The 22,600-nt window shown below is 54.0% G+C and overlaps 8 protein-coding genes across 8 annotated transcripts; 5 read left to right on the top strand and 3 right to left on the bottom strand.

Moving 5' to 3' along the window:
- Positions 1–121: 121 nt before the first annotated feature.
- Positions 122–2,508, bottom strand: WHR41_08075 (uncharacterized protein; the record flags this gene model as incomplete). Its single annotated transcript, XM_069376679.1, has 2 exons — positions 122–1,091; positions 1,144–2,508. The coding sequence occupies 2 exons, from the start codon at positions 2,506–2,508 to the stop codon at positions 261–263; spliced, it is 2,196 nt and encodes a 731-aa protein (XP_069226473.1). The 3' UTR covers positions 122–260.
- Positions 2,509–3,614: 1,106 nt separating this feature from the next.
- On the top strand, positions 3,615–4,827 carry WHR41_08074 (uncharacterized protein; the record flags this gene model as incomplete). Its single annotated transcript, XM_069376678.1, has 2 exons — positions 3,615–3,934; positions 3,994–4,827. The coding sequence occupies exons 1-2, from the start codon at positions 3,674–3,676 to the stop codon at positions 4,825–4,827; spliced, it is 1,095 nt and encodes a 364-aa protein (XP_069226474.1). The 5' UTR covers positions 3,615–3,673.
- A 356-nt stretch (positions 4,828–5,183) lies between these two features.
- On the top strand, positions 5,184–6,625 carry WHR41_08073 (uncharacterized protein). The gene is made up of 2 exons (XM_069376677.1): positions 5,184–6,037; positions 6,094–6,625. The coding sequence occupies exons 1-2, from the start codon at positions 5,669–5,671 to the stop codon at positions 6,217–6,219; spliced, it is 495 nt and encodes a 164-aa protein (XP_069226467.1). The 5' UTR covers positions 5,184–5,668; the 3' UTR covers positions 6,220–6,625.
- A 275-nt stretch (positions 6,626–6,900) lies between these two features.
- Positions 6,901–8,959, top strand: WHR41_08072 (uncharacterized protein). Its single transcript, XM_069376676.1, has 3 exons — positions 6,901–8,354; positions 8,410–8,577; positions 8,636–8,959. Exons 1-3 carry the CDS (start codon positions 8,036–8,038, stop codon positions 8,842–8,844), a joined length of 696 nt encoding a protein of 231 aa, XP_069226468.1. The 5' UTR covers positions 6,901–8,035; the 3' UTR covers positions 8,845–8,959.
- A 346-nt stretch (positions 8,960–9,305) lies between these two features.
- Positions 9,306–12,386, bottom strand: WHR41_08071 (uncharacterized protein; the record flags this gene model as incomplete). The annotated part of the gene is made up of 1 exon (XM_069376675.1): positions 9,306–12,386. One exon carries the CDS (start codon positions 12,384–12,386, stop codon positions 9,306–9,308), a length of 3,081 nt encoding a protein of 1,026 aa, XP_069226469.1.
- Positions 12,387–13,391: 1,005 nt separating this feature from the next.
- WHR41_08070 (uncharacterized protein) lies at positions 13,392–14,357 on the top strand (the record flags this gene model as incomplete). Its single annotated transcript, XM_069376674.1, has 1 exon — positions 13,392–14,357. One exon carries the CDS (start codon positions 13,392–13,394, stop codon positions 14,355–14,357), a length of 966 nt encoding a protein of 321 aa, XP_069226470.1.
- A 2,436-nt stretch (positions 14,358–16,793) lies between these two features.
- RPS4 (40S ribosomal protein eS4) lies at positions 16,794–18,069 on the bottom strand. The gene is made up of 4 exons (XM_069376673.1): positions 17,875–18,069; positions 17,502–17,786; positions 17,369–17,430; positions 16,794–17,310 (listed from the first exon to the last, which is right to left on the bottom strand). Exons 1-4 carry the CDS (start codon positions 18,021–18,023, stop codon positions 17,021–17,023), a joined length of 786 nt encoding a protein of 261 aa, XP_069226419.1. The 5' UTR covers positions 18,024–18,069; the 3' UTR covers positions 16,794–17,020.
- Positions 18,070–18,752: 683 nt separating this feature from the next.
- On the top strand, positions 18,753–22,453 carry WHR41_08068 (uncharacterized protein; the record flags this gene model as incomplete). The annotated part of the gene is made up of 6 exons (XM_069376672.1): positions 18,753–19,395; positions 19,452–19,740; positions 19,798–19,949; positions 20,048–20,317; positions 20,372–20,499; positions 20,552–22,453. The coding sequence occupies exons 1-6, from the start codon at positions 19,164–19,166 to the stop codon at positions 22,451–22,453; spliced, it is 2,973 nt and encodes a 990-aa protein (XP_069226418.1). The 5' UTR covers positions 18,753–19,163.
- Between the last annotated feature and the right edge of the window lie 147 nt (positions 22,454–22,600).

The raw sequence follows: 22,600 nt of genomic DNA, 5'->3' as shown, positions 1-22,600 counted from the left end.
AATACCCGGCCCGCTACTGGCAACTTCCCAGGCGAGAGCCGTGATGAAATGCGTCTATACAAATGATTCGGTGTTTAACCGGGGGATGAGACATGGATGATAAAGTTTCTGGGCAATAAAATGATGAAATGTCTACAGGGAACAGGAAGTGAGTCCAGGCGCTAGTAGATAGCTATATGATTTGATTGCTGGCAAAGCCAAGCTTTGGTTCGCGAGCTGGGTTGACTGCTGCATTACAGAAGACGTTGCAGGAGCTGCTTTTAGATCAAGAGCAAGCCAGCACAGAGAAGGATGGTTGCAGATCCAAAGCTGAGCTCGGTGCGCGAACCTGCACCAGTGTAAGGAACGCCAGTGTAGGTGGGCTTCATTGCACCCGTACCAGTGGCAGTGGCAGTGCTGTTTGACGGCCCATATGTGCTGCCTGTGCCCGCTGGGTGCTGCACAGTAGTCATTGAGCCGGTGCCGATGGCAGTCAGAGTGGAGTTGACAGAAGCCCAAGGCTCGTTGGTCGGAGCTGCCGAGTGCACCCACGACGAGTACTTGGCCGCTTGGGAGGTGGTAGCAGCCTCTTCCACGGAAGAAGGATAGCTGGCCGGGCTGGCCTCGCCATAAGCGGCAGGCGTATTGTCGTACGCAGGAGGAGCCGCAGCAGGGGTGATTTCTGCTCTCTTAGCCTTGCTCGACCTGACACCGACGCAGTAGTAGGTGTTGGCCCAGAACTGGCTGGCACAGTTCTCTCCATTCCTGCCCAAGACAGAGTTCCACGCATACAGTTGAGATGTCGAGATGCCAGCCCTGTTGGCGAAGACCGGGCATGAACCACCAGCGTTTGCCATGAGGTATTTTGAACAAGTTGAGATAATGCCAGACTGAGTCGGGCCAGGAGCTGGTGCTGCGCCGGTGGTTGTAGGCTTGGGCGTAGGGTAGTTAGGCGACACGCCGGTGCAGTAGTAGGTGTTGCCCCAGAACGAAGAAGCACAGTTCTGGCCGCTGCTACCAAGGACAGGATTCCATGCGTAGAGCTGCGAGGTTGAGATACCAACCCGGTCAGCGAAGACGGGGCAAGAACCACCAGGGTTAGCCATGGTGTACTATAGTACCGTTAGTTTGAGTGAGCAACAGATAATGTGATCCAAGACTCACTTTAGTGCAGTATGGGGTGATGCCCGACTGAACAGGGCCAGGTGGAGGCGTTACGCCAACGCAGTAGTATGTGTCACCAAGGAACTTGGATCCGCAGTTCTCGCCATTGGGACCCAGGATGCTGTTCCAAGCAAAGAGCTGTTGTTGGCTAATTCCAGCGCGATCAGCGAAGATCGAGCACTGAGCCCCGTTGGAGTTTGTCTTGAGATACTGGTTGCAGGTCGAGATGACACCAGATTGGATCGGGCTAGGGACCGAGCTGCACTTGCTGATATCGGTGTCGATGTTCTGACCAGATAGGACCGCGTTGAGAATGTTCTTCATCCATGTGGCGTATTCCTGACCGCAGATGACGTTGTTCTGGGAGTATGTAGACTCCCAGAGCATGATACCTCCCCACTTCGCGTTGGGCGAGAAACGCTGAATCAGATCTTTGGCTTCAGCGGGACTGAGGTAATCAGCCGCGGATTGAGCCTCCACAGCTTTGGTAGAAGCAGGCAGACCGAAGTAGATCTTGACGTTGGCGTTCTTGGAAGTAGCCTGAGTCCACTTCAGGAAGCTGTCGCCGGCGGCGTAATTGACAGCGGCACGTCCAGAGCAGGAAGGATTGTTGTAGAATTGCACGAAAAGCATGTCGAACCATGCGTTGGCGATGGGACCGCTGAGGTGCTCGTCAGGGAGAGGGCACTGAGGGGCTCCAGAGATGTAGTAGCTCTTGCTGGTGTCCTTCGGGAACTGAGTGTTCTTCAGTCGGTTGATCATGGTAGCATACCCGCGGCTCTTGTAGTCGCTGATAACGTTTCCAGAGGCATCCCTGGGGGGTGTGCTCATGTTGCTCTCAATGTCGAAATCGAAGCCATCAACCACTGCATTTCCGAACGGACGAGGCTTGCCAGCAGATGTCCAGGCCGAGGTTGAGGGACCGAAAGCTCCCCAGACAAAATCGGCGAAGTTGTTGGCGCTGGTATCGCTGGCGATGTAGTAGTTGAGCGGGTAAGCGCCGCCGAAGGAGAGGAAGACCTTCTTGCCATAGGTCTGCTGGCACTCGATGATGTCCGCTCCAATGTTGGGGCAATTGGACTTCAGCAGCGTGCTGACACCGTTGACAGTGTACGTCTCGTCGCCGCAAGCATTGCCGAAGTTGGAGCCAGGGTACCCGCCGGGACTGTTGTCGGGGAAGGCGTTCACGAATCCGATGTTGACGATGTCGACTGCGGAGCTCTTACAAGTCTCGACCAAACGCTTCTGGTTAGGACCTTGGCCCCAGTAGACAGCGACATTGGACTTGGCCTGAGGGTTGAATGCAGCCGAAACAGATGAAGCCAATGCGATGACGGCCAAGCCGTAAGAAGTTACCGAATGCATCGTCGAGAAGCTTTGTGGGAATATTAAAAATGCTGTGGGAGCAATGTGATGTGCCTGACGGCGATAAAGAGTGACTTGACCAAAAGGTCGAATGAATGGACGCAGACAGCAGCCTGCAAAGACTCGCAAAGAAACCACAGATTACGAAACAGCACGCATTCGATGTGTGAGAAGCAGAATCACAAAGACGTGTCTCTGGCGGTTTTCGATATGATATAGCCACATGGCAACGAGCAACCGAATCACTCACCGGTCAGCCATCTCGCCCCCAACGCGAAGGATGCCGTGGCTGCCTCCGTTGTGCCGTAGCGGGATTGCGCCGAGGTCTGTACCTTTGAAATAGCATGCGAAAGAGTGAACCGTCGTATTAGGGTGACGGTGGCCTGATGGGAGACCAGTCAGGGTCGTGGCTCTCGACTCTTTTGGTGATAGCAATCTCGGCTCGATGCCGCTAGCTCCTGAAGGCGCTTTTTTGGCGGCAAACGCCGAATTCAATAGCAGTAGAAGGATTCATTCCAGGCAGCCAATTGGTCTAAACTGCTCGCAGGCTCGTGCGGTACTGCGGGCTTCAGGACCGTTTTGCTGTTACTCCGTGTGGCTGGTCGTTCTGGCCATGCTATTGGCGCGAAAGATCGGATTCAGGGCATTGTAGGGCTGGTCTCGAGCTTGGAGGAATGTGTACACAAATGGAACTCATCTCTCCTGCATCATGTGGCGGGCGGTCCCGCGAAGGTTCAAGATCGCTTCGAGAATGTTATTGTGATGCTCGCTTGGATGCCGCGGTGGAGCTGCTTCTTCAGCCGCTTCAGCATTTGCAGGACAAGAAGTGAACAGTGCTTTGGAGGCTCTGCCAGACCGGCGTTGGTGTTCGACCGGTGAGGAAAGAAATCGTGCCGATTTATGCGAGCGCAGATGCATGCTCTTTGAGGCAAGCACGTGGGATGCTGGGAATAAACTGGTAGATCCAGGGACATCCTCGCCCCTTTTGTTGATCTGTGGGCGTTCCACAGCAGCGGTTTCCCGGCGGGGATAATGATCTTGGCGGCTAACGTCACTTCGCTCACGACCTGTGCAGTTTCAATAGATCGGCAGGATGAAAAGCGTCCAACAAATCCTGGTACTGCGTTTGGCTCGTGAAAATAGCACTCAAGCCAACTGAGCGAAAATGCCATCCACGCATACTTTGAACACAATCCGCTACGACTCGCAGTCAAAGACTTTCGTGAGCAAAGCAACGAAGAGGGAAGTCGGACCGTACGATGTTTTGATACGGACGACTCATAGCGGGCTCTGTACTACGGATGTCCATGCGAAAGGGAGTGGCTGCGGCCTCGGGCATGAAGGCATTGGTATCGTCGAAGAAGTCGGCGAGCATGTCACCAAATTCTTCGAGGGGGATCGAGCAGGATGGGGTTGGCTGCATTCGGTGCGAACTTCATGAACGTCACTTCTTGTCCAGGATTCTTCATACTGATGAGGCTGTAGTCATGCCAATATTGTAAGACTTGTGTGTCTGGCTATCGCCAGTATTGCGCGGAAGCTCGGGGCTTCGCCTTCTCCGACCACGACCAAGGAGCGCTCAGCGATTACCGGATCATTAACGCTGCGTTCGCATATCAGATCCCACCCATGATATCGAGCTTGCACGCAGCCCCTTTGATGTGTGCTGGCGCTTCGACATATGAAGCCCTTCAGGCAGCAGGTACAAAGCCAAGCCATAGCGTTGGCGTGGTTGGAATCGGCGGATTGGGTCATGTAGCCATCATGTTCGCAAGAGCCATGGGTTGCGAAGTCACAGCCATCTCCAGCGGCCGCAGCAAAAGCGAAGATGCTTTCAATCTTGGTGCTGATTGGTTCCGAAGTACAGATGAGCTTGTAAAGCCAGGTGGGAGTTGGGATTGGGAAGGGAAGTCACGTAGATCGCCAAGTCCCTATGGCGACCAACCCGAGGTGCAAAAACACGTCGACACATCAGGCCCCAGCCCTATCGACGTGCTTCTGATCACATCAAATGCTGTTCCGGACTTGGAACCTTACCTTCCCATTCTGGCCCGCCGAGCGACAATCGTTCTCATGACGATTCAGCAGGATCCCGTCACGATCCCATACATGCCTTTCGTCCTTCCTGGCCATAGGCTTATTGCATCAACAGAAGCCTCTCTGCAGAATCACCTCGAAATGCTCGACTTCGTGGCGGTTAACAAGATTCGGCCATGGGTGGAAAAATTTGACATGGATCTCGAAGGTGTAGCGCGGGCATTCGACAGGCTTGAGTCTGGTCAAATGAGGTACCGTGGCGTGCTTGTCAGAGAGGGATGACTTTCGACTCATGCCTCAAGGAAATCGAAGCGCTCTCTTCCAGGCGTGAGCTATTATCAGCATCTCTCGCTCTTGGCCGTTGAGGCTTCCCCAACGATCAAGGACTCCTCATTCTGACATCGCGGCTTCGGGCACACTACATCAGCGCTGCTCATTATATCGTGGCCGTGATATCGGTGACGGAGGCGGTTGTTTAGTTGTCAGCGCTTTCCATCCCGCGTACACCGTTGCCGGCGCCTCTGAGTCGAGATGGCGGAAGATTGCCCACAGGAAAAGGGAACCAGTTTGACAACGTTCCCGTCTGCATTAGTGATATTACCAGCTCCGGTCTGCAGGATAACATGGGAGCTCATTCTGAGGCTGCCAAGACTATGTCGTCGCCTCAGTACACCCTAACTTCTGGCCTTGGACCCTGACTTTGCGCTTCTATCGCATACCACGTTTTCCCTCCGTCTCATCGGCAACAACCAAAAGGCATTCAATCGTCCTGCTTCAAATTGGTGAAGCATCTTCCCGCAATTCTGGAGCCCACGCCATCTTCGCCGAGAACTTGTCTCTTCAATTGGTCATAATGCGGTCGGGGAGCCCTGCGAGATTGCTGTGTAACCAGCGGAGTTCGTCCGACCAATCCACGAGCTGCGACCTTCCTCACCCAGAATCACGGCGGTGACGGACCTGGGCAGCGATGATATAAATACCCTTATGCCCACGGTTCCGACCTACATGCTATGATCTTCAACCTCGCTGCCGCATCGCTTTCTCCGTTCAAGAAATTACGCGCTGCATCGCTACCATCGTCACCAGCATCACTTCCATCGCCACCGTCACGCTCGGGAAATCCATGAGCTCGGTCTCCACTCCTTCCTCGCCGCTCCAGCATGAGGCTGCTCTGCCGCGCTCGCGGTCCGCTCCTCTGCCCTCTCCTCCAGGGAGCCCTGCGCCGCTCACCTCGCCGGCAGAGCCCGTCAAGCCCAACGCGTTGGCGCCAGTGCCGGCGCGCCTCGAGGCCGAGAAGGCCATGTTTCACCAGGCGCAATGCGTTTCGCCTCACGACGCCGGCGTCTTCGTTGGCAACCTCCCTAAGTCCTGGGACGATGATTCCCTCACCGATATGCTCAAGTCCTGCCTGCAATCGCTCTACGGTCCCTGCTACGTCAAGGTCGGCCGCAATACCAAGGCGATGAACCCATGGGCTTTGGTCCAATTCCAGGTACTACTTCATCGTATCCATACGCGTGCCCACGGCTCCAGCTAACACCCATCCAGTATCCAGGCCAAGCGAAAGCCGCTCTGAGCGCCAACGGCGAAATCTGCTTCCCCGAAAACAACCAGCCCGGCACCACGCCTCGCTACGCCCGCATCCAGCCGCAGAGGGCGATCCGCAGCATCTAGGTGATGCGCGGTGACGGCCTCCCGCCCTCCATCCCCGACATGGAATGGTTCTTCCGCGACCGAGGTGAGCTCGAAGACATCGAGACGGGCGTTCCTGTGCCCTGCGGACGATGGCGAGGCTGGCCCAGTGCGAAGGTCTCCTTCCGGAACGTGGGCAACTATGAGGATGCGAAGCGTGACATCGGCGCCGGCGGGCCATTTTACTGGGCTGTTTACACCAAATAGGCCCCATGTACTATCATTTCGGCGGTCACCAAGGGCGTGAGGGTAAGAGAAAGGTACATATTCGGCGGTTGCGATTGATGGCTTTGCCTTTTATTCCTATTTTCGCTGCTAGCTGGCGCGTGATCAACAGTATTCGTACTGCTGTACATAGCTCGAACCCAATGTGATCATACCTTAGTCGGTCCTCGTGCCTTCAGGCAACTTGAGCAGACTCAGGGCTCCACGTGCGATTTCGAATCGCTGATTTCCCGTGGCTCCAGAGCAAAGTGGAGCACAAGGTTGCGCGGTGCCGCGATGCTCGAAGGTTGACGGCCCTCCCATCGTGATGCTCGAAGAATCAAGCCTCAGACTAGGCGGGCTGCTCTAGTCCAGAAGGCTCCTCGTTGCTGTGCAACAGCAAGTTTCGGTCCTCGGAAACATTGAGACGCACGCCGAGAGAGCGAGAGAGGGTGCACTGTGGTTATTGTGGAAGGCCAAAGCAGCGGACTTGGCAGGAATGGGGTGTCATCCGATGACTTATCTCTGGCGGCACTCCCAACAGCACACATGATATCCTTCACGACTCGGACTCCCCTCGATTTCCTCAATGCTGGTGTCTCCCCCCGAAAACGCAGCGGGACATGTCCGGACGGCGCAAATGCTCGCTCGCTGGCCTCCTCACTACGCCCTGTTGCACATCAGCCAACTCTTGAGAAATTCTCGTTGGCTGGGTCATGCGACGACATCTTGTATCACCACGCTATAAGATGCAGTCTGAGATCTCGAGTTCGAGTCATTGCAGCCATTACCGCCATTGCAATTCACAAGCGATATTCTGTGGAGTGAACAAAGGACCAGAAATACTTGGCTGCTGCTTCTGGCGCTCGGCGTCGGATAGAGGAACAATGGTGACAAAGTATCTTCCACCATACAAATTTGCCGCACATCCGGGTCGTAGGGCCTGGGAAAGTAACTTTTACCGCGGTTACGGATCTTCTGGAAACGATTGATGTGGCAAGCAATTCTGTACTCTCTCGAGGATTTAGCTGTGATCCGCTCTTGTCAGCATATCTGTGAGCTACTGGGTCGTATCTCGATGTTTCCTAATCGCCATATATGAACATGGCTATACTTGCCGTCATCTTTTGACCTGCTTGCGGTCCATGTCGCCAAATTTGCAGTCGCCATCGGGCAGCCAGTATCTATACAGCCTCTCGTTTGAGGACAGAACGAATCGATTTCGGCTATCCACACGACACGAATCTACCCTCGGCGGACGTTAGACCAACACAATGCCTTATGATTAGACGGAGCAAGACAGCCACATTGGCCAGTGCTAAAAGGTCGAAGACATTGGAAGGCATCTTCACCAAGTCCCGAACAATCAGAATACCCATGAAGTCTCTCAAAGACAATTTCATGGTAGCGAAGTCGTAATCTTTGCCTCAAAGAAGGTCTAGTCTAACGAGATGTCTTTGTCCTATGTCCGCATTCAGGACCAAAACTATAATCTTTTGGAGACCACCACCCGATGTCTCCTCAATTAAGGAGGCTACCCGTCAACTGACCTTCCCTGCATCAACGTTCAGTCACGCCACGGAAATCAGAAACAATGCAGTTCACCCTGAACCTTGTGGCAATCCTTGCCTCCGCCAGCCTCGTCGCTGCTGCTTCGCCGAGACGCTACGGTGCCTACCGTGCGCCTGCGCAGTATGGCGGCAATGAGGTCCCGTGGACGTCTTCCACCTGCTCTGCGGTCTACACGACTGTCACCGAAACTTCTACCAAGCCTGTCGTCACAACCGTTGTGACGACCACGTACAAGCCGTCCACCTGGACTTCCGTGACCCCGACTGTCATTACTTCTGTCTACACGACCTTCAAGCCTGCTGTCACCACGATCGTCAGCACTGTCACTTCCACCGTGATCGGTAAGTGTTCTGCGTTGAGTATCACATCGCAGCTGCGAACTAACACATCTTGCAGTCACCAGCACCAAGACCTCGACCTCCGTCTACACTTCGCCCACCGTCCTGACCAGCCAGACAACCACTTACACGACGATTTGCAAGACCATCCCACTCGTCAAGCCCGTCACGTCGACTTCCATCTGCACCAAGACCACAACCGTGCCTTACACGACCCCCTGCACTGGTAAGTCATCCCCACCAAACAGAGTCCCCAAGTACATGACACTAACAACCCATCCCAGAAACCACCACCTTCTCCACCCACGTCCCCTCGACCTACCAGAGCCCCTGCCCGGCGACCACTTCGAGCACGAGCATGTGCACCACCACCGGCGTCACCAGCACTCCTTGCCCGTCGACGTACACGACTACCACCCAGAGCACGTACACTACTTCGACCGTCAGCACGAGCACGGAGTGTTCGACTTCGTCGGGGATCAGCACTTACTAGGTGGCCAGTCGACGCTGGGATCTTAGGATTCTTGAAGCGGGATGAGGGGTTGGAATCGGCTGCTTGGTGTAAGGGTAGTTGTTGTATAGATGAACGTAGATGTATTTATTCCCTGCACGTACTTCTTGACATCTTACCTCGATTGCATGGTGCACGTGTCATTACTCCTCTTATGCAAAGGATACCTCCGTGAGATGTCAGAACTGCTCAATCCCTGGCTCATTCTGACCGACCTACGAGGAAGGCGAAGAGAAATTACATGTTAAGAAGCGTCATTTCTTATTGAACTTTCCTGAGCTAGAACCAAAGTGTTACACGTGATGGAGACAATTCGTCAACGCCTCAGTCGCTTTCCTGTGTAGCGGCCAAAAGCCGTAATGTGAACATGAAAACTCGCCTCCCCAGCGTCCCTAAACACACCTACCAGGGACGCTGCGCCGCTCGGCGACCGCAGTCAGCGATTACCTCTTCTTGCCGCCCTTCTTCGGCTTCCTCTCATCGTCCTCCAAGCCGCCCTCGCGATCCTTCTTCGCAGCCTTCTTCTCCATTTCATCCCAGTCCTCGCCCTCGTCGTCCTCGCTCAGCTCCTCATCGCTAGCCTCGGCGCTGGCTTCGTCGTCGAAGTCGCTCTCCTCGTCGGACTCGCTCTCGCTGGCGAAATCCTCCTCGCTCATCTCGAACGCGCTCTCCTCTTCCTCCTCCTCGCTCTCGTTGTCGGACTCGGCCGCCAGGAAGCTCCAGCCGCCCTCGGCGAAGAAGGCGTGCGGGTCGGCGACGAGCGTCTTCATGATCGTGCCCCAGTTGAGGTTGAGCGGGCCCTCGGAGAAGGGGATGTCGACGCTGTCGAGCCAGTCCTTGACGCCGTCGAGCGACTCGACGGGGATGGTGTTGATGTGCGCGGGCGGGCGCGTGAAGTCCTTGAAGATGACGACCATGTCGAAGTTCTTGAGGCCGAACTGCACGCGCTCGAGGTGCACGACTTCGATGTCGGTGAGGGTGATGACGAGGAAGGGCGGCTCGGTGAGCTGCACGAGGCAGTCGGTTGTGGGCTGGATGGTGACTGAGGAGCGGGCGGGGACACCGTTGAAGCCGAGCTCGCGGAACGGCATGTCGACGCTCAGGCTCTCGTTCTTGCCGGCGTCTGCGATCTTCTCCGCGAAATTCCTAAACTCCTTGTCAAGCTGCATGCGGCGGCGCTTTTCTTCCTGCTCGGCCTCGAACTCCTCTTCATCGCCATAGCGGTGCTTTCGCTTGCGGTTGCCAGTCTCATCGATCTGGGTTTCCGAGGCTTCACGGAGGAATTGAATGTCCTTTGTCTTCTTCTTGCCGACGATGATGGGGTTGATGAGGTGAACATGGATGATAACGATGAGCTCACCGACACAAGGCTGGAAGAAGAGGTGCTTGACGTTGCTGAAAAGGACGTCGATCTTCTGGCCACCAGCCAGGTGGTGGTAACGGAGACCGTTCTGGTGAATCTCCACAGCACCACCAACGCGCTTGCTCTCCATTGCCGGGCGCATGAAGATGTTATCCAGGCGATGCGGGCGGCGGTTGCGGATTTCCACGAGCTTGTCTTGCTCAACGACGTCCTCCATGTCCTTCTTCTCCTGCTCCTTGCGAGTGGCAGCTTTCTTCATTTCAGTGATTTGGTCGGCAACGTCAGTCAAGTGGCGGGCATCCTTCGATCTGTAAGTAAGCGAGCGCACGAATTGCGCGTTCGGGTCCTCGAAAGGCTGGTCGTCTTTACGACCAACACCCTGGCCTGGAGAGAGGAAGTTTAGACGCAGGAAGCAGAAGTTGCCCTCGGTTGTGGTGCTAGCGTTCTTGATCGTGTTGATGTGGAAGGGTACCGGACGACCCATGATGGGCAGGATGATGGAATTGTTCCTTTGATCAGCCAGAATGACCAAGTCCTTCACCTTCGTCGGTAGCTGCGTGTCGTACTTGTAAGACTCGAAACGCTTGAACTTCTTCTCGACAGTGCCGTTCAGATTGCCGGTATCCTCAGCGTACAGCGCGGCGCCTTCACGCTGCTTCTTCTCGTGCAGCTCTTTTTGATGCTCGCGACGAGCGTTCTCCTTCACCTCGTTCTGTGTTGAGCCACCTTGTCCTCTCAGCCTGGTCTTCTGGATGTTCGATTGCGCAACAGCACCAACGCGGGCATCCTTTTTCGGCTTGGCCGGCTTCTTCTCTTCTTCCTCATCGTCGTTGAAGAAGAAAGAAGTGCTCTCCATATCAGAAGCAGCTTTCTTGGTGAACACGAAAGGCTCGCCACCTCCCACAGCCGAAGCGTTAACACGGACGGTGTCGCTCAGCATCATGGCGTACTTGGCGTCGCGCTTCTTATCCTGAGGACTAGGGTTGTCAACGTCAGAGAAGCCAGTAGTTACTGTCAAAGTCATGCCGTCCTTCAGAGTGCGAGTGTTCTTTGCGTTCAGAATCATAGAAGGGTCTCTGGCTTCGATGCCAATGCCACCGCCGACGTTCTTAACGAATTTCTCCAGCAGCTCAGGCTTCTTCGCCTTGATGATCGAGACAGCTTTGGTGTAAGCATTCTTCGCAGGTGCGCCGTCCCTCAGCTCCTTAATCACAGCCTCGTGGACACTAAGCAACAGCTTGTAGGTGCTCTCCTGCGATTTGTTCGGGTCGACGAGGTATGTTCTGGCGACCATAGAAGCGTACGTTTGGTAGCGCAAGCCAAGAGCTGAGATGATGACGCCTGGGTGCAGGTTGCTGTCGTCGGGATCAGTAGCAAGTTTGAGGTCGTAGTTGCCACCGCTCATGACTGTCGGGCTGATGCTCCAGTCCAGCTGTACGGGATCGAACTCGGCGGCCTTCATCTGACGGAAGAACTTATCATCATCGATCTTGTTTGCAATCTTGTCAGATAGCGCGCGGTGCGAAATCTTCTTGTCCTGGTCCAGAATGTCTGACATCTGATCAACGAAGTAGTTCGCCATGACATGTGAGGTGGCGTGAGCTGCGTTTCTGATGGAGCGCAGCTCGTTTTCGTCCTTCACACTCATCACAGAAGACAGCGCGGGGCTGATCTCGACCTCCTCGACCTCTTTGCTGATCTCGCCGAATGCGCTTTTCCATTCCTGAACAAAAGGTCCGCCTGACATCTCTTTTGTGATTACGCCGACCTTCTTGCCCGCTCCTTTGATGATCTCCAGGCAGCGCTCAAACTGCTTCTGGTTCTCCGCTGCGTCTTTGCCTCTCACCAGGATCTCAACCGGAGTCTTGCCATCCTTGAGTTTCTCCAAATATGCGGCCTTTTTCTTCGTAGTGATGATGTACATCGCCTCGAGAGTGATGAGAATAAGAGTTGCAGGGAACTCATAGCCGAGGAGCCAGAACTGAAGCGCGTTTGCTTTGTGAAATCCAGCGGCCTCATCAGTCTTACCCATAGCGACGGCAATGCTACCGACATCGCCGAAGACCGAGTTGCCAGAGCGCTTGTCGGCTTTCCATTGTGTGATCAAGGACGACAGACGGTTGTGGAAGACGTTCTTGTCGATGCTAACCTCGTCCGCCATCTTGGGCGACGGTAGCCGGTGGTGATGTCGCGGTGTGTGTCAGATATACGTTATGCGACAGTCGTGAAAGTATTCGTGAGGCGGGGATGAAGCAGAGTGTGTGGTCGTTGGTGGTGGTGTAGCGAGTGATGTGATGTGGGAGGGGAAGCAGGACCAAATATTGGAGCTTCAAGCTGGATCGCGCGTCGCGGCGCGACGTGATTCCATTAGCGGCACGGCTCGGTTGAGCTGTAGAGTGCCTGAGGCAGGAAGCTGTCTGCCTAGGTACCTCTAAACACGTGATAACTGCTCACCTCGCACTTGTGAATCGTTCGTTCAATCTAGATCGGTGTCTCTTGGAATCAGAGGATTGAAGGGGCATCATAACCACTGCAGTCTTGCGTATATACCTTCCTTGGCTCAGTTCATGGCAAGAAAGTCCCTCTGGTGCCTTAGTGTAACTTCTGATGTTGAGAAGATATTTCTCAGGCTTTTTGAGACCGCACTCTGCTAGGCAACACCCCCGTTCTTCCCCGACTGCCGTGTGACATGGTCACCCTGTTGAGGAGAGTATTCTTAGAAATGTAGATTACTGCTTTACGAGCAACGCAGTATGAAGACACACTCGTGATGGCTCCGCATCATTCACATCATCTTCACGTTCGCCAAAAACGATGAGTCTCGACGATGAGCTGTTACCAAGCCTTCGCGATGGACTCGATACCACACCTCGCAAGAAGAAGAAAAAGGATGCCGCAACGGGCGCATATGCGGCTGGTGTTCGCGCGTTGAGCGCCAGAGTGCTGACCTTCTATTTCCGTGCGCCTGTGAAAGCATTCTTCAGAGCACGAGTGGAGTGGGTGAATTTACGATCTGTTGAAAGGAGAATAGCATGCTAATTTGTCTCTAGTTACATGGTACGCGAGGAGTTGATTTGAAACTCACGATCTGTACTCACACTATATACAGGGTTATGTACGAGCTATCAACCCGAGTGTCCAAGCTGGTGAAAGCTGGAGCTGGCGTATGACATCTCCCGCAATGCTCTCATACGCAGTCAAGCAACATGGATGGTCTTTCATTCCAAATCAGGTGTTGCCCCCGATGGTTGCGAACACAATGGTTGGTGCGGTCTTGTACGCTGGGTATCTGCAAACCCTCGCCACAATACACGAGCCTTCTGCTCTCTCCACCAAGAGAGTCTATCCACCTCCTTCGTTCGGAACGACTTTCTCCGCTGGCTTTATTGCAGGCTCAATACAGAGCGTACTAGCAGCGCCAGTGGATGCCCTGCAAGTCCGCTTCCAAGCCAGAGAGCTCATGCAAGGCAAATACAAACACATGTGGCAATACGGCTATCTCAAGACGAAAGAAATCGGCGTACGTGGCGTGTTTGCTGGCTGGTCTCTATCTTTCCTCAAGGACTCCTTCGGCTACGGCTTCTTCTTCGGTCTTTTCGAATACGTCAAAGCGCAGAGCTTCTACGCTTTCGTCAGCAACTACTACGGTCAATACGCAAAATTATCCGCATCCCAACAAGCACACATTGAACGGCAGTCTGGTCTTACCGGCAATCCTCTGATCAAGCCACACTACATGCTCGAGCCTACTTTCATCGCACTTGCTGGAGTTACGGCGTCCCTGGCACAGCAAGTCATCCAACACCCCATTAGCAGGATTCAAGACATCCATTATGGTCGGCTGGAATATATTGATTCACATGAGTATTCAAAGCCCGATGCTTCGAAGAAGCAAGCTCTGAAGTTATATGCCAGCGCGTATACCAAGACTTGGAAGCAGGTGCTGGTGCTGGCTCGGCGAGAAGGCGGGCTTCGGAGATGGCTGTACAGAGACTTTTTCATGTCGACGCTGAGGCAGGCTCCAAGCACGAGTATTGGACTGATCGTGTTTGAGGTGGTACGGCGGAAATACAGTACCGATGAGGATGTCGTCAAGATTGAGAAGGACGGTTATGACATTCTGCTGTCTTGAGGCAATATATCTTTGGGCAAGGCTCTGGAGGGCCTTTCGGTCGCCGAAGCTACATGTTCTTATAGTCTGAATAATGCTTGCAAGAGGATGTTGCATGATATGTCTTCAGAGCTGTGGTCTTTGGGTCAAGAGACGCGGGTGATGGGTTGCACAAGACGCTAGATCTACGGCTCACTGGACACAGTAAGAATGGAAACCCCAAAGGTCTGAGAGCCCCCAGGTGCTTCAATTCAGGTCTGGCTCGGAATCCTGGTATCCCCGCTTCGGATAAGCTACGTATGGCCATACCATCAGCTACAGCACATAAAAGCGGCGTCGTTGTCAATCAGATAGAGAGAAAACACTGCGGCGGTGGCATGTGATGGCTATATATTCTAACTGAGAGAATACATCTTGAGCTACTATCTGGAGTGATGGTTTCAATGTGATCGTGCCATTTCCGAAACATGGAGTGGAAAGCTACTCAGGTAGGTACAAGACCACTTCAAATTGTGTTCAACTCCACCTGCCAGCGTCGAGCTGTTTTGCGCCGAAATCCCTCAACCGAGCAACACTGCCGTGACGACGCCACTGTATAGACCAAGATTTTCACTGCCTTTCATTTTGCAGGAGGAGACACTGTCTGAGCATATGCAATGAGAGGTGGTACATCAAGACCCATTTGCATTGTCACGACGCTATCTGTGGCCATAACCCCAAGCTGCCCCAACCCTAACCCTGATTATCAGGTCGGATTTGGCCGCGAGGCAAAAACCAAATTGATGCGCAAACCGTTACCCACAGGCATGACAAACGGCATTTTCATATCAGACGATGTATTGTGTACATGATTCACCATATTTACGTAGTGTGATGGTACAAGATCGTTAGTGTCTTGAGACGGTAGGTGGAATGAAGTTCGCTGACACGGAGCACATCAGCGCACCCCTCACGGAGTTCTGAAGTCCTGTCGACCCCAAACGTTTCAGAACGCTGCTTTCCCTGCCTGCGATGGCTGCTGAGCAATTACGTTGGAACGCTCGCTCAATCTTCGTTCTGGGGATGCCTGCACTCCGACTCGCTTCACCAGGTGAATATCTTCGATTCCTTCTTAGTACCCTGCACCTGGTGTCCCTAGACCGTTCTTCCGAGGTAGTTCGTACGCCGAGAGTCTGAAATTTGTCGTCTGGAACCGTGTCCCTGCATCCTTTCGCGACGATAGTGCTTCATAAGGTCAAAAGAAACAGATGATGTATCGACCTCCCATATGGTGTAGTGGCTAGCATACCTCGCTTTCAGACTACAAATGGCTATCTGGACGATCCGAGGAGTCCGGGGTTCAATTCCCCGTGTGGGAATATCATCTTTTGGTCGGGAGAAGTAATCGGGAAGTTGGTGTAAGTGAATTTTTGGTCGGATCGACCCGGGTAGGAGGGGCTGCGCTCGGACGAAGCCGGGATCGATTGCATGCGATTCTACGCATTCAGCACTATTCCCAAGGATTGTTTTCAATGTTCCATAGCGTTGTGATGCAGCGTGGTTGATCAGAGTTCAGCGGTGGCGCACCAAAGCCAAGCCGAACGGACTTAGCGAAAATTTCCCAGACTTCCCACGCCCGCGCGCAGCAGGCTTCGATTGCGCCCGGACTCCGACAACTGTTGCACCAATGATGAACGATCAATTTTATTGTTCGAGATTTGTATTTATAGTCGCACAGTAATATATCATATGCGAACGAGGCGATCAAGGTCATAGAAGATTCCCCAAGTGAAAAACTTGGTTTAATACTCTGATGGCGATGGTAGCACGCTGTTCGGATGTCTTCACTCAGAGACATTCTCTCCTCCAGACTCGGTTGATCGACTGTTTCAATTGAGCTCAGGTGCTGCATGCTCAATATCAACGGAAGCGTCGCGGATGTAAATTCAATCTGAACGTCTCCGACAGCCTGCTTTTCAGTCATATTCACATCGACCATCGCCCATCCGAAGAATTGAGGTCCATGAGCCTCTATGATGAAGTCACTGCCTACCGCTACTTATCTGTATCATCCGAATCAAATTGCAATCTCTTTCATGGTACTACCTCTCTTTATCGGCTATCGAGACCGAATTCTAAACGGAGAACCTAATATACTCGCTTTGCCAGAACGCGTCGTACCTAGGTAGTCTACCAAAGCTCGCAGAATTTCGGGTAAGTGATGGTATGTAGCCTATTGATGCCAGTTGAAAGGGACATGGACCGAAATCATGAGCCGAGTAGGCTTTGGGACACAGTAAGTGCAATACCCCGTTGTGTGAAGAAGGAAGCGGGGACAATGTCCTCATTACTAGTGCTCTCTACTGTAGAAGCAAGAAATGGTCAAATCTAGGGTCAAGTGAACGTTAACACTAACAAGTCGATACATCACTGATCGCAGCGACTCTGCATACGATTGAATGAAACGAAAATGAGGACTGCATGTAAAAAGGGTATCATTGCAGCTGGACTTGTTCATTGCTTTTACAGACTCATGTCTTCGGTCGCGGCGTAGCCTGCGTACTCAAGACCTGAGGTGTTAAACCTCAAGACTTGTCATGCAACCCGAAGCCTTTTCAGGGCGGAGGTGCTTTTCACAACCTCTCCCAGACTGTTTCGTACCATCCCAAGACCGCCAAAAAACGCCAATGCTGTCAAGTAATAATTTACTGGCCAGCAAGAGCGTAAGCGCGGCGGCGGTCACGCTCCTCGGCAATAGAGAGCTTGACACCCTTGCCCTTGGGAAGGGAGATCCAGGGCTTCTCCTGGCCGATGACGAAGACGTTGCTCTCGCGGGTGGCGAACTCATTGTCAATGGCGTCCTTGATGTGGACGATGTTGAAGCCACCATCGTGACGCTCACGGTGGGTGATGACACCAACACGACCCATGTTACGACCACCAGTGGCCATGGCGATGACACCAGTGTCGAAACGGATGAAGTCGGCGACCTTGCCTGTGGAATGAATCAGCGTGCTGTTCGAGGTATTCTCTTCCGATCGCGCGAATCTTACCGGTGCTCAGGTCGATCTTGACGGTGTCGTTGACCTTGATAGCGGGGTCGGGGAAACGGATCCTACACAAAGTCTCAGTATACTCTTATCACCAAACATTGGTCCAACGTCTGATAGACGCGCAATCACTTACGTGCGTGCGTCATGCGTAACCAAGAATGGGATGCCACCCTTGCCCAATTGCACCCTCTTGACCTTGCCGAGCTTGTACTCAGCCTCCTCGCCGGTGATGCGGTGGACGGTGAAACGGCCCTTGGTGTCGTAGACCAGACGGAAGTGCTCGCCAGTCTTCTCGATGGAGATCACGTCCATGAAGCCGGCCGGGTAGGTAGGGTCAGTGCGGACCTTGCCGTCGACCTTGATGAGGCGCTGCATGACGATGGCCTTCATCTCGCGGGTGTTGAGGGCGTACTTCAGACTGTGGGAAAATCGCCGTTAGCCTCTGTGTTCCACCATTGTCCGTCTTCTCATCTTCTCTTCCTCTCCTCGGGTTTCTTTTCGCATACCGGTTGCGGATGAAGACAATCAGCGGCATGCAGTCGCGCAGCTTGTGCGGACCGGCGGAGGCCTTGGGCGCATAGCTGCCGCTGAGCTTGTCGAGCAGCCAGTGGGAAGGCGCTGACAGACGCTTCTGGTGCTTTCCGGGTCCTCTCATCTTGACGGTTGTCTGGGTTGTCGGCTGCTGTCGAGAGATCGCTTGGGAGAAGAAGTTCAACTTTGCCAGAGGCCCTGGCTGAATCTAACCGTGTGCGGGCCCGTGCGCGAATTTCACTTGGCGCGGCCAAGATTTTGCTGGCGGGAGTGGCCGTGCGCGCTTTGCCAGTTGGAGTTGCGGAGGCGTGGGATGTTCAGCTTGCCCATTTGATTGAAATCTAATGAAATTCCTGAAGACGGTGGTGCATTTCGACGCCGTCCAGAGATACACCGTACATGGCTTCTGTCTCTCGGCTGATTTTTGTTTCGAAGCTGGATTCGACAGATATGCCCAGAGATATACTTGACGTCTTTTGATGGCACCGTTCAGAGGTCGTCTCTAAAGAAGTTTTCCTACCAAAGCCAAATATACTGCATGCAGCTCCAGTACCGGATGCCTTGCTAGATCGAGAGATCGTTATTCTGACGCACACGCTAGTATTGCCTTCAAAAGGAAGACGGATCTACGTGCTCGACGTTCTATCACATGCGCCCGGACCTACAAGGCTCAGCCGGATCTTCGACGCTATTCCTCAGCGCCTCTTAGCGCAGGATGTAGCCTCCATATACATGCACCAGCGTGATCAACACCCCGCAGACCACCAAGTCACGATGTCGACATCCGCATGCAGAGGCCAATATCCAAGCCGTCTTGCCTTTTGACCATTCTCGGCGAGGCTGCCACATGCTCACACCGAGCTGAGCGGGTCGGCCATCGTGCGCTTGACCATCGTGCAAGGGTGCACAGCGCCTGCATCCCCCCCGCCGACCAAGTAATGTCCTGCATATTCCCCGCTCTGTCTCTGCATCGCGTTTCTTTCGCGCTGCCATACAAACCTCGCAAGTGGTGAACGCGGGGAAGGAAATGAGCCGCCGTAACGGCTCGTTGGTCACGCGCTTGTTTTAGATCTCCTTCCTTGGGCCTTGCGGCATTTGTAGGTTCTTGCTCGGATCGATGCACTGTTGCGCACCTCCCTAGTCTGGATATGCAGGACCTGAGGGCGAGTCCATGGTACCAGGTACTTAAGTAGTTTCGTCGCACCTGTCCATCAGTGCTTTGCAGCACCAAACTACGTAGGCCTGAACCTCAGGCCCCGCTAAGATGACTGCCTCGTTTGGAGTTGCAGTGTTACTCGCTGTACTCCCTGCATCTTTTGCGAACATCGTTCCTCGTCAAGACTCAGGGTCGCTCGCATCATGCCCAGGCTATAGGGCAAGTGATGTAGAAGTCACCGCCAGTGGCTTGACAGCATCGCTATCATTGGCTGGCGAAGCATGCAACGCCTACGGGACTGACCTTGAAGAGCTTATATTGACTGTCGAGTATCAAAGTGGTGCGTTGTATCCAAAACCGCGTCCTGCCTTCCTAACGACCTAACTCCTTCGCCAGACCAGCGACTGCACGTCAAAATTCAAGATCCTGCCAACCAGATTTACCAAGTTCCTGCATCCGTGTTTGATAGACCACCAAATGGAGAGTCCGACAGCAGCGGTCACGATCTGGAGTTCAAGTATGAAGAGGATCCTTTCAGCTTCTCGGTCGTGAGAAGGGAGAGCGGCGAAGTCTTGTTCGACACTTCTGCGGCACCGATCGTTTTCGAAGATCAATTCCTACGACTCCGCACGAGTCTGCCTGAGAATCCGAGCTTGTACGGTCTCGGCGAGCATTCAGACTCTTTGTAAGCCTCCTCTGTAGTTGCTTGCCTAACTTGCTCCCATGCTAAACGATATAACAGCATGCTCAACACCACAAATTATACGCGTACACTCTGGAACCGCGATGCGTACAGGATTCCAAAGGGTACCAACCTTTATGGATCGCATCCCGTATACTATGATCACCGTGGTGACAACGGGACTCATGCCGTCTTTTTGCTCAACTCGAACGGTAAGTAGAGCCCTCTGCACCATGTCAGAAGTGGTTGGCAAAGACCTCGCTATATGTCTCCGATCGATTGAGATTTCAGTGCTGAAACGATATTACAGGAATGGATGTCAAGATCGACAATGCGGACGGGCAGTACCTTGAGTATAATACCGTTGGTGGCATCCTCGACCTCTATTTCGTCTCGGGACCAACACCTGTCGAAGCTGCTCAGCAATACTCTGAAATTGTCGGAAAGACCGTCATGATGCCTTACTGGGGCTTCGGCTTTCACCAATGCCGATACGGCATGCGGGATGTATATGAGGTTGCTGAAGTTGTGGCCAACTACTCGCAAGCCGAAATTCCTCTGGAGACGATGTGGACCGATAGTAAGTGATCAAGCATGTCTGATCAAATGAACACCGCCTAATAAAGCTTGACAGTCGATTACATGTACCTCCGATGGGTCTTCACGCTTGATCCGGAGCGATTCCCGCTGGAGCTCATGCGCGACATGATCGATACTTTACATCGAAATGACCAGCATTACATCGTCATGGTTGACCCTGCTGTAAGTGAAGCCGCCCAGGCTCGCCATGAATCGCTGTTGACGATATCCCAAGGTGGCGCACGCCCCAGGCCAAAACTACTTGGCTTTCGACCAGGGCATCGACTCGTTCATGAAGGAGAGCAATGGATCACTCTTCAAGGGTGTCGTATGGCCTGGCGTGACTGTTTTCCCTGACTGGTTCGATCCAAGCACGCAGGTGTACTGGGACGATCAATTCACAACCTTCTTCAATGCCGAGACGGGCGTGGATATCGACGCCCTTTGGATCGACATGTGCGAACCGAGTAATTTCGCTGATTACGGCGAGGATCCAGAGGTAGAGGCGGCATCAAGAGGCTTTCCTCCAAAGCCACCAGCAATCCGCCTTGGAAGCCCCAGGCCCATCCCTGGTTTCTCCGAGAGCTTCCAACCACAATGCCGTGCGGTGATTAACTTCAATGTAAACGCAACAACTTTCTTCGGAGAGAACATCTTAATCTTGGGTAGTGCGATCACTCTAGGGAACGACAACATTGTCAATGCTGCTCCGCTTGGAGCCAACAACTACCCAATCTGGAGCGCCAGCATCGACATGCCTGCGAATGGGACTTTTACATACCAATACCTGCGCGCCCAGCCTGATGGCACTTTCATATACGAAAGTACTAATCGAACCATCACAACCGGTGGTTGCGACAGCGTCGGCAGCACCCAAGACAGCATCACGACAAGCTCGCCTCCACAGAGCAAGTTCAAGCGGTACAATCGCCCTGCTGCGCACAACACCGCTTTGCACAAACGGCAAGACTCTGGAAATGCCATCGGCCTACCGGATCGTGACCTCATTAACCCTGCCTATACCATCAATAACGACATAGGCAGCCTGAGCAACCGAACCATGGATACCGATCTGATCCACTCCGGTGGCTGGGCCGAATACGATACCCACAACCTCTACGGAGCCATGATGTCCGAAGCCTCTCGCCTAGCAATGCTAAACCGGCGCCCAAACCTCCGTCCCATGGTCATCACACGCTCCACCTTCGCCGGAACCGGTCGGCAGGTAGGCCACTGGCTCGGCGACAACGGCGCAGAATGGGACTACTACCTCACCTCCATCACCCAGCTCCTCGATTTCACCGCCCTCTACCAAATGGCCTATACCGGCTCCGACGTCTGCGGCTTCTCCGGGCAAACCAACGACAACACCTGTGCGCGCTGGGCCTCGCTGGGCGCCTTCTCGCCCTTCTACCGCAACCACCGCGAAGTCAACTACCCGCCGCACGAATTCTACCGCTCGCCCCTCGTCGCCGAGTCCGCCCGCGCCGCCATCGCCACCCGCTACCGCCTGCTCGACTACATCTACACGGCGCTGCACGTCCAATCCACATCCGGCACGCCCCTCATCCAGCCCATGTTCTTCGCCTACCCCTCCGACCCCGCCTGCAACGCCCTCCAGCACCAGTACTTCTACGGCCCGGGCCTGCTCGTCGCCCCCGTGACGGAGGAAAACAGCACGACGGCCTCCTTCTACCTGCCGGACGACGTCTTCTACGACTTCTACTCGCACGAGGTCGTGCGCGGCGAGGGCGCCACGGTCACCGTGCCGGACGTGCCGTTCACGAGCATCCCGCTGTACTACAAGGGCGGCAGCATCGTGGCGCTGCGGGCGCGGTCGGCGAACACGACGACGGCGCTGCGGAGGGAGAATTTCCAGCTCGTGATCGCGCCGGGGTTGGATGGGAAGGCGGCGGGCGCGCTGTATCTTGACGATGGGGAGAGTTTGGAGCAGGAGGCTGTGAGCGAGATTGAGTTTGCGTATGATGGGGAGGGGAGGTTGAGTGTGAGTGGGACGTTTGGGTTTGAGGCTGGGGTTGTGATTGAGGATGTCGTGGTGTTGGGGAGAGGGGCTGGACCGGCGAGTTTGGTGCCGGTGAGGGTTGAGCTTACCGGGCCGGCGGAGGTGGAGGTATAGATTTGGCGGTGGGAGGGATGGTGAGGTCGATGGGTGTGGGGCAGGAAGCACATAGGAGAGATTTAGTAGTACGTCTATGCAGATTGGTGGCCGACAGATGTTGTGAGATAGATGGGATGACGGGTGAGGTGATGCCGAGGATATTTC

Source organism: Cladosporium halotolerans (assembly GCF_011745625.1).
Source record: "Cladosporium halotolerans strain TM138-S3 chromosome Unknown Sca36, whole genome shotgun sequence".
Taxonomy (NCBI): Eukaryota; Fungi; Ascomycota; class Dothideomycetes; order Cladosporiales; family Cladosporiaceae; genus Cladosporium; species Cladosporium halotolerans.
This window is presented reverse-complemented; position numbering and strand designations above follow the sequence as displayed.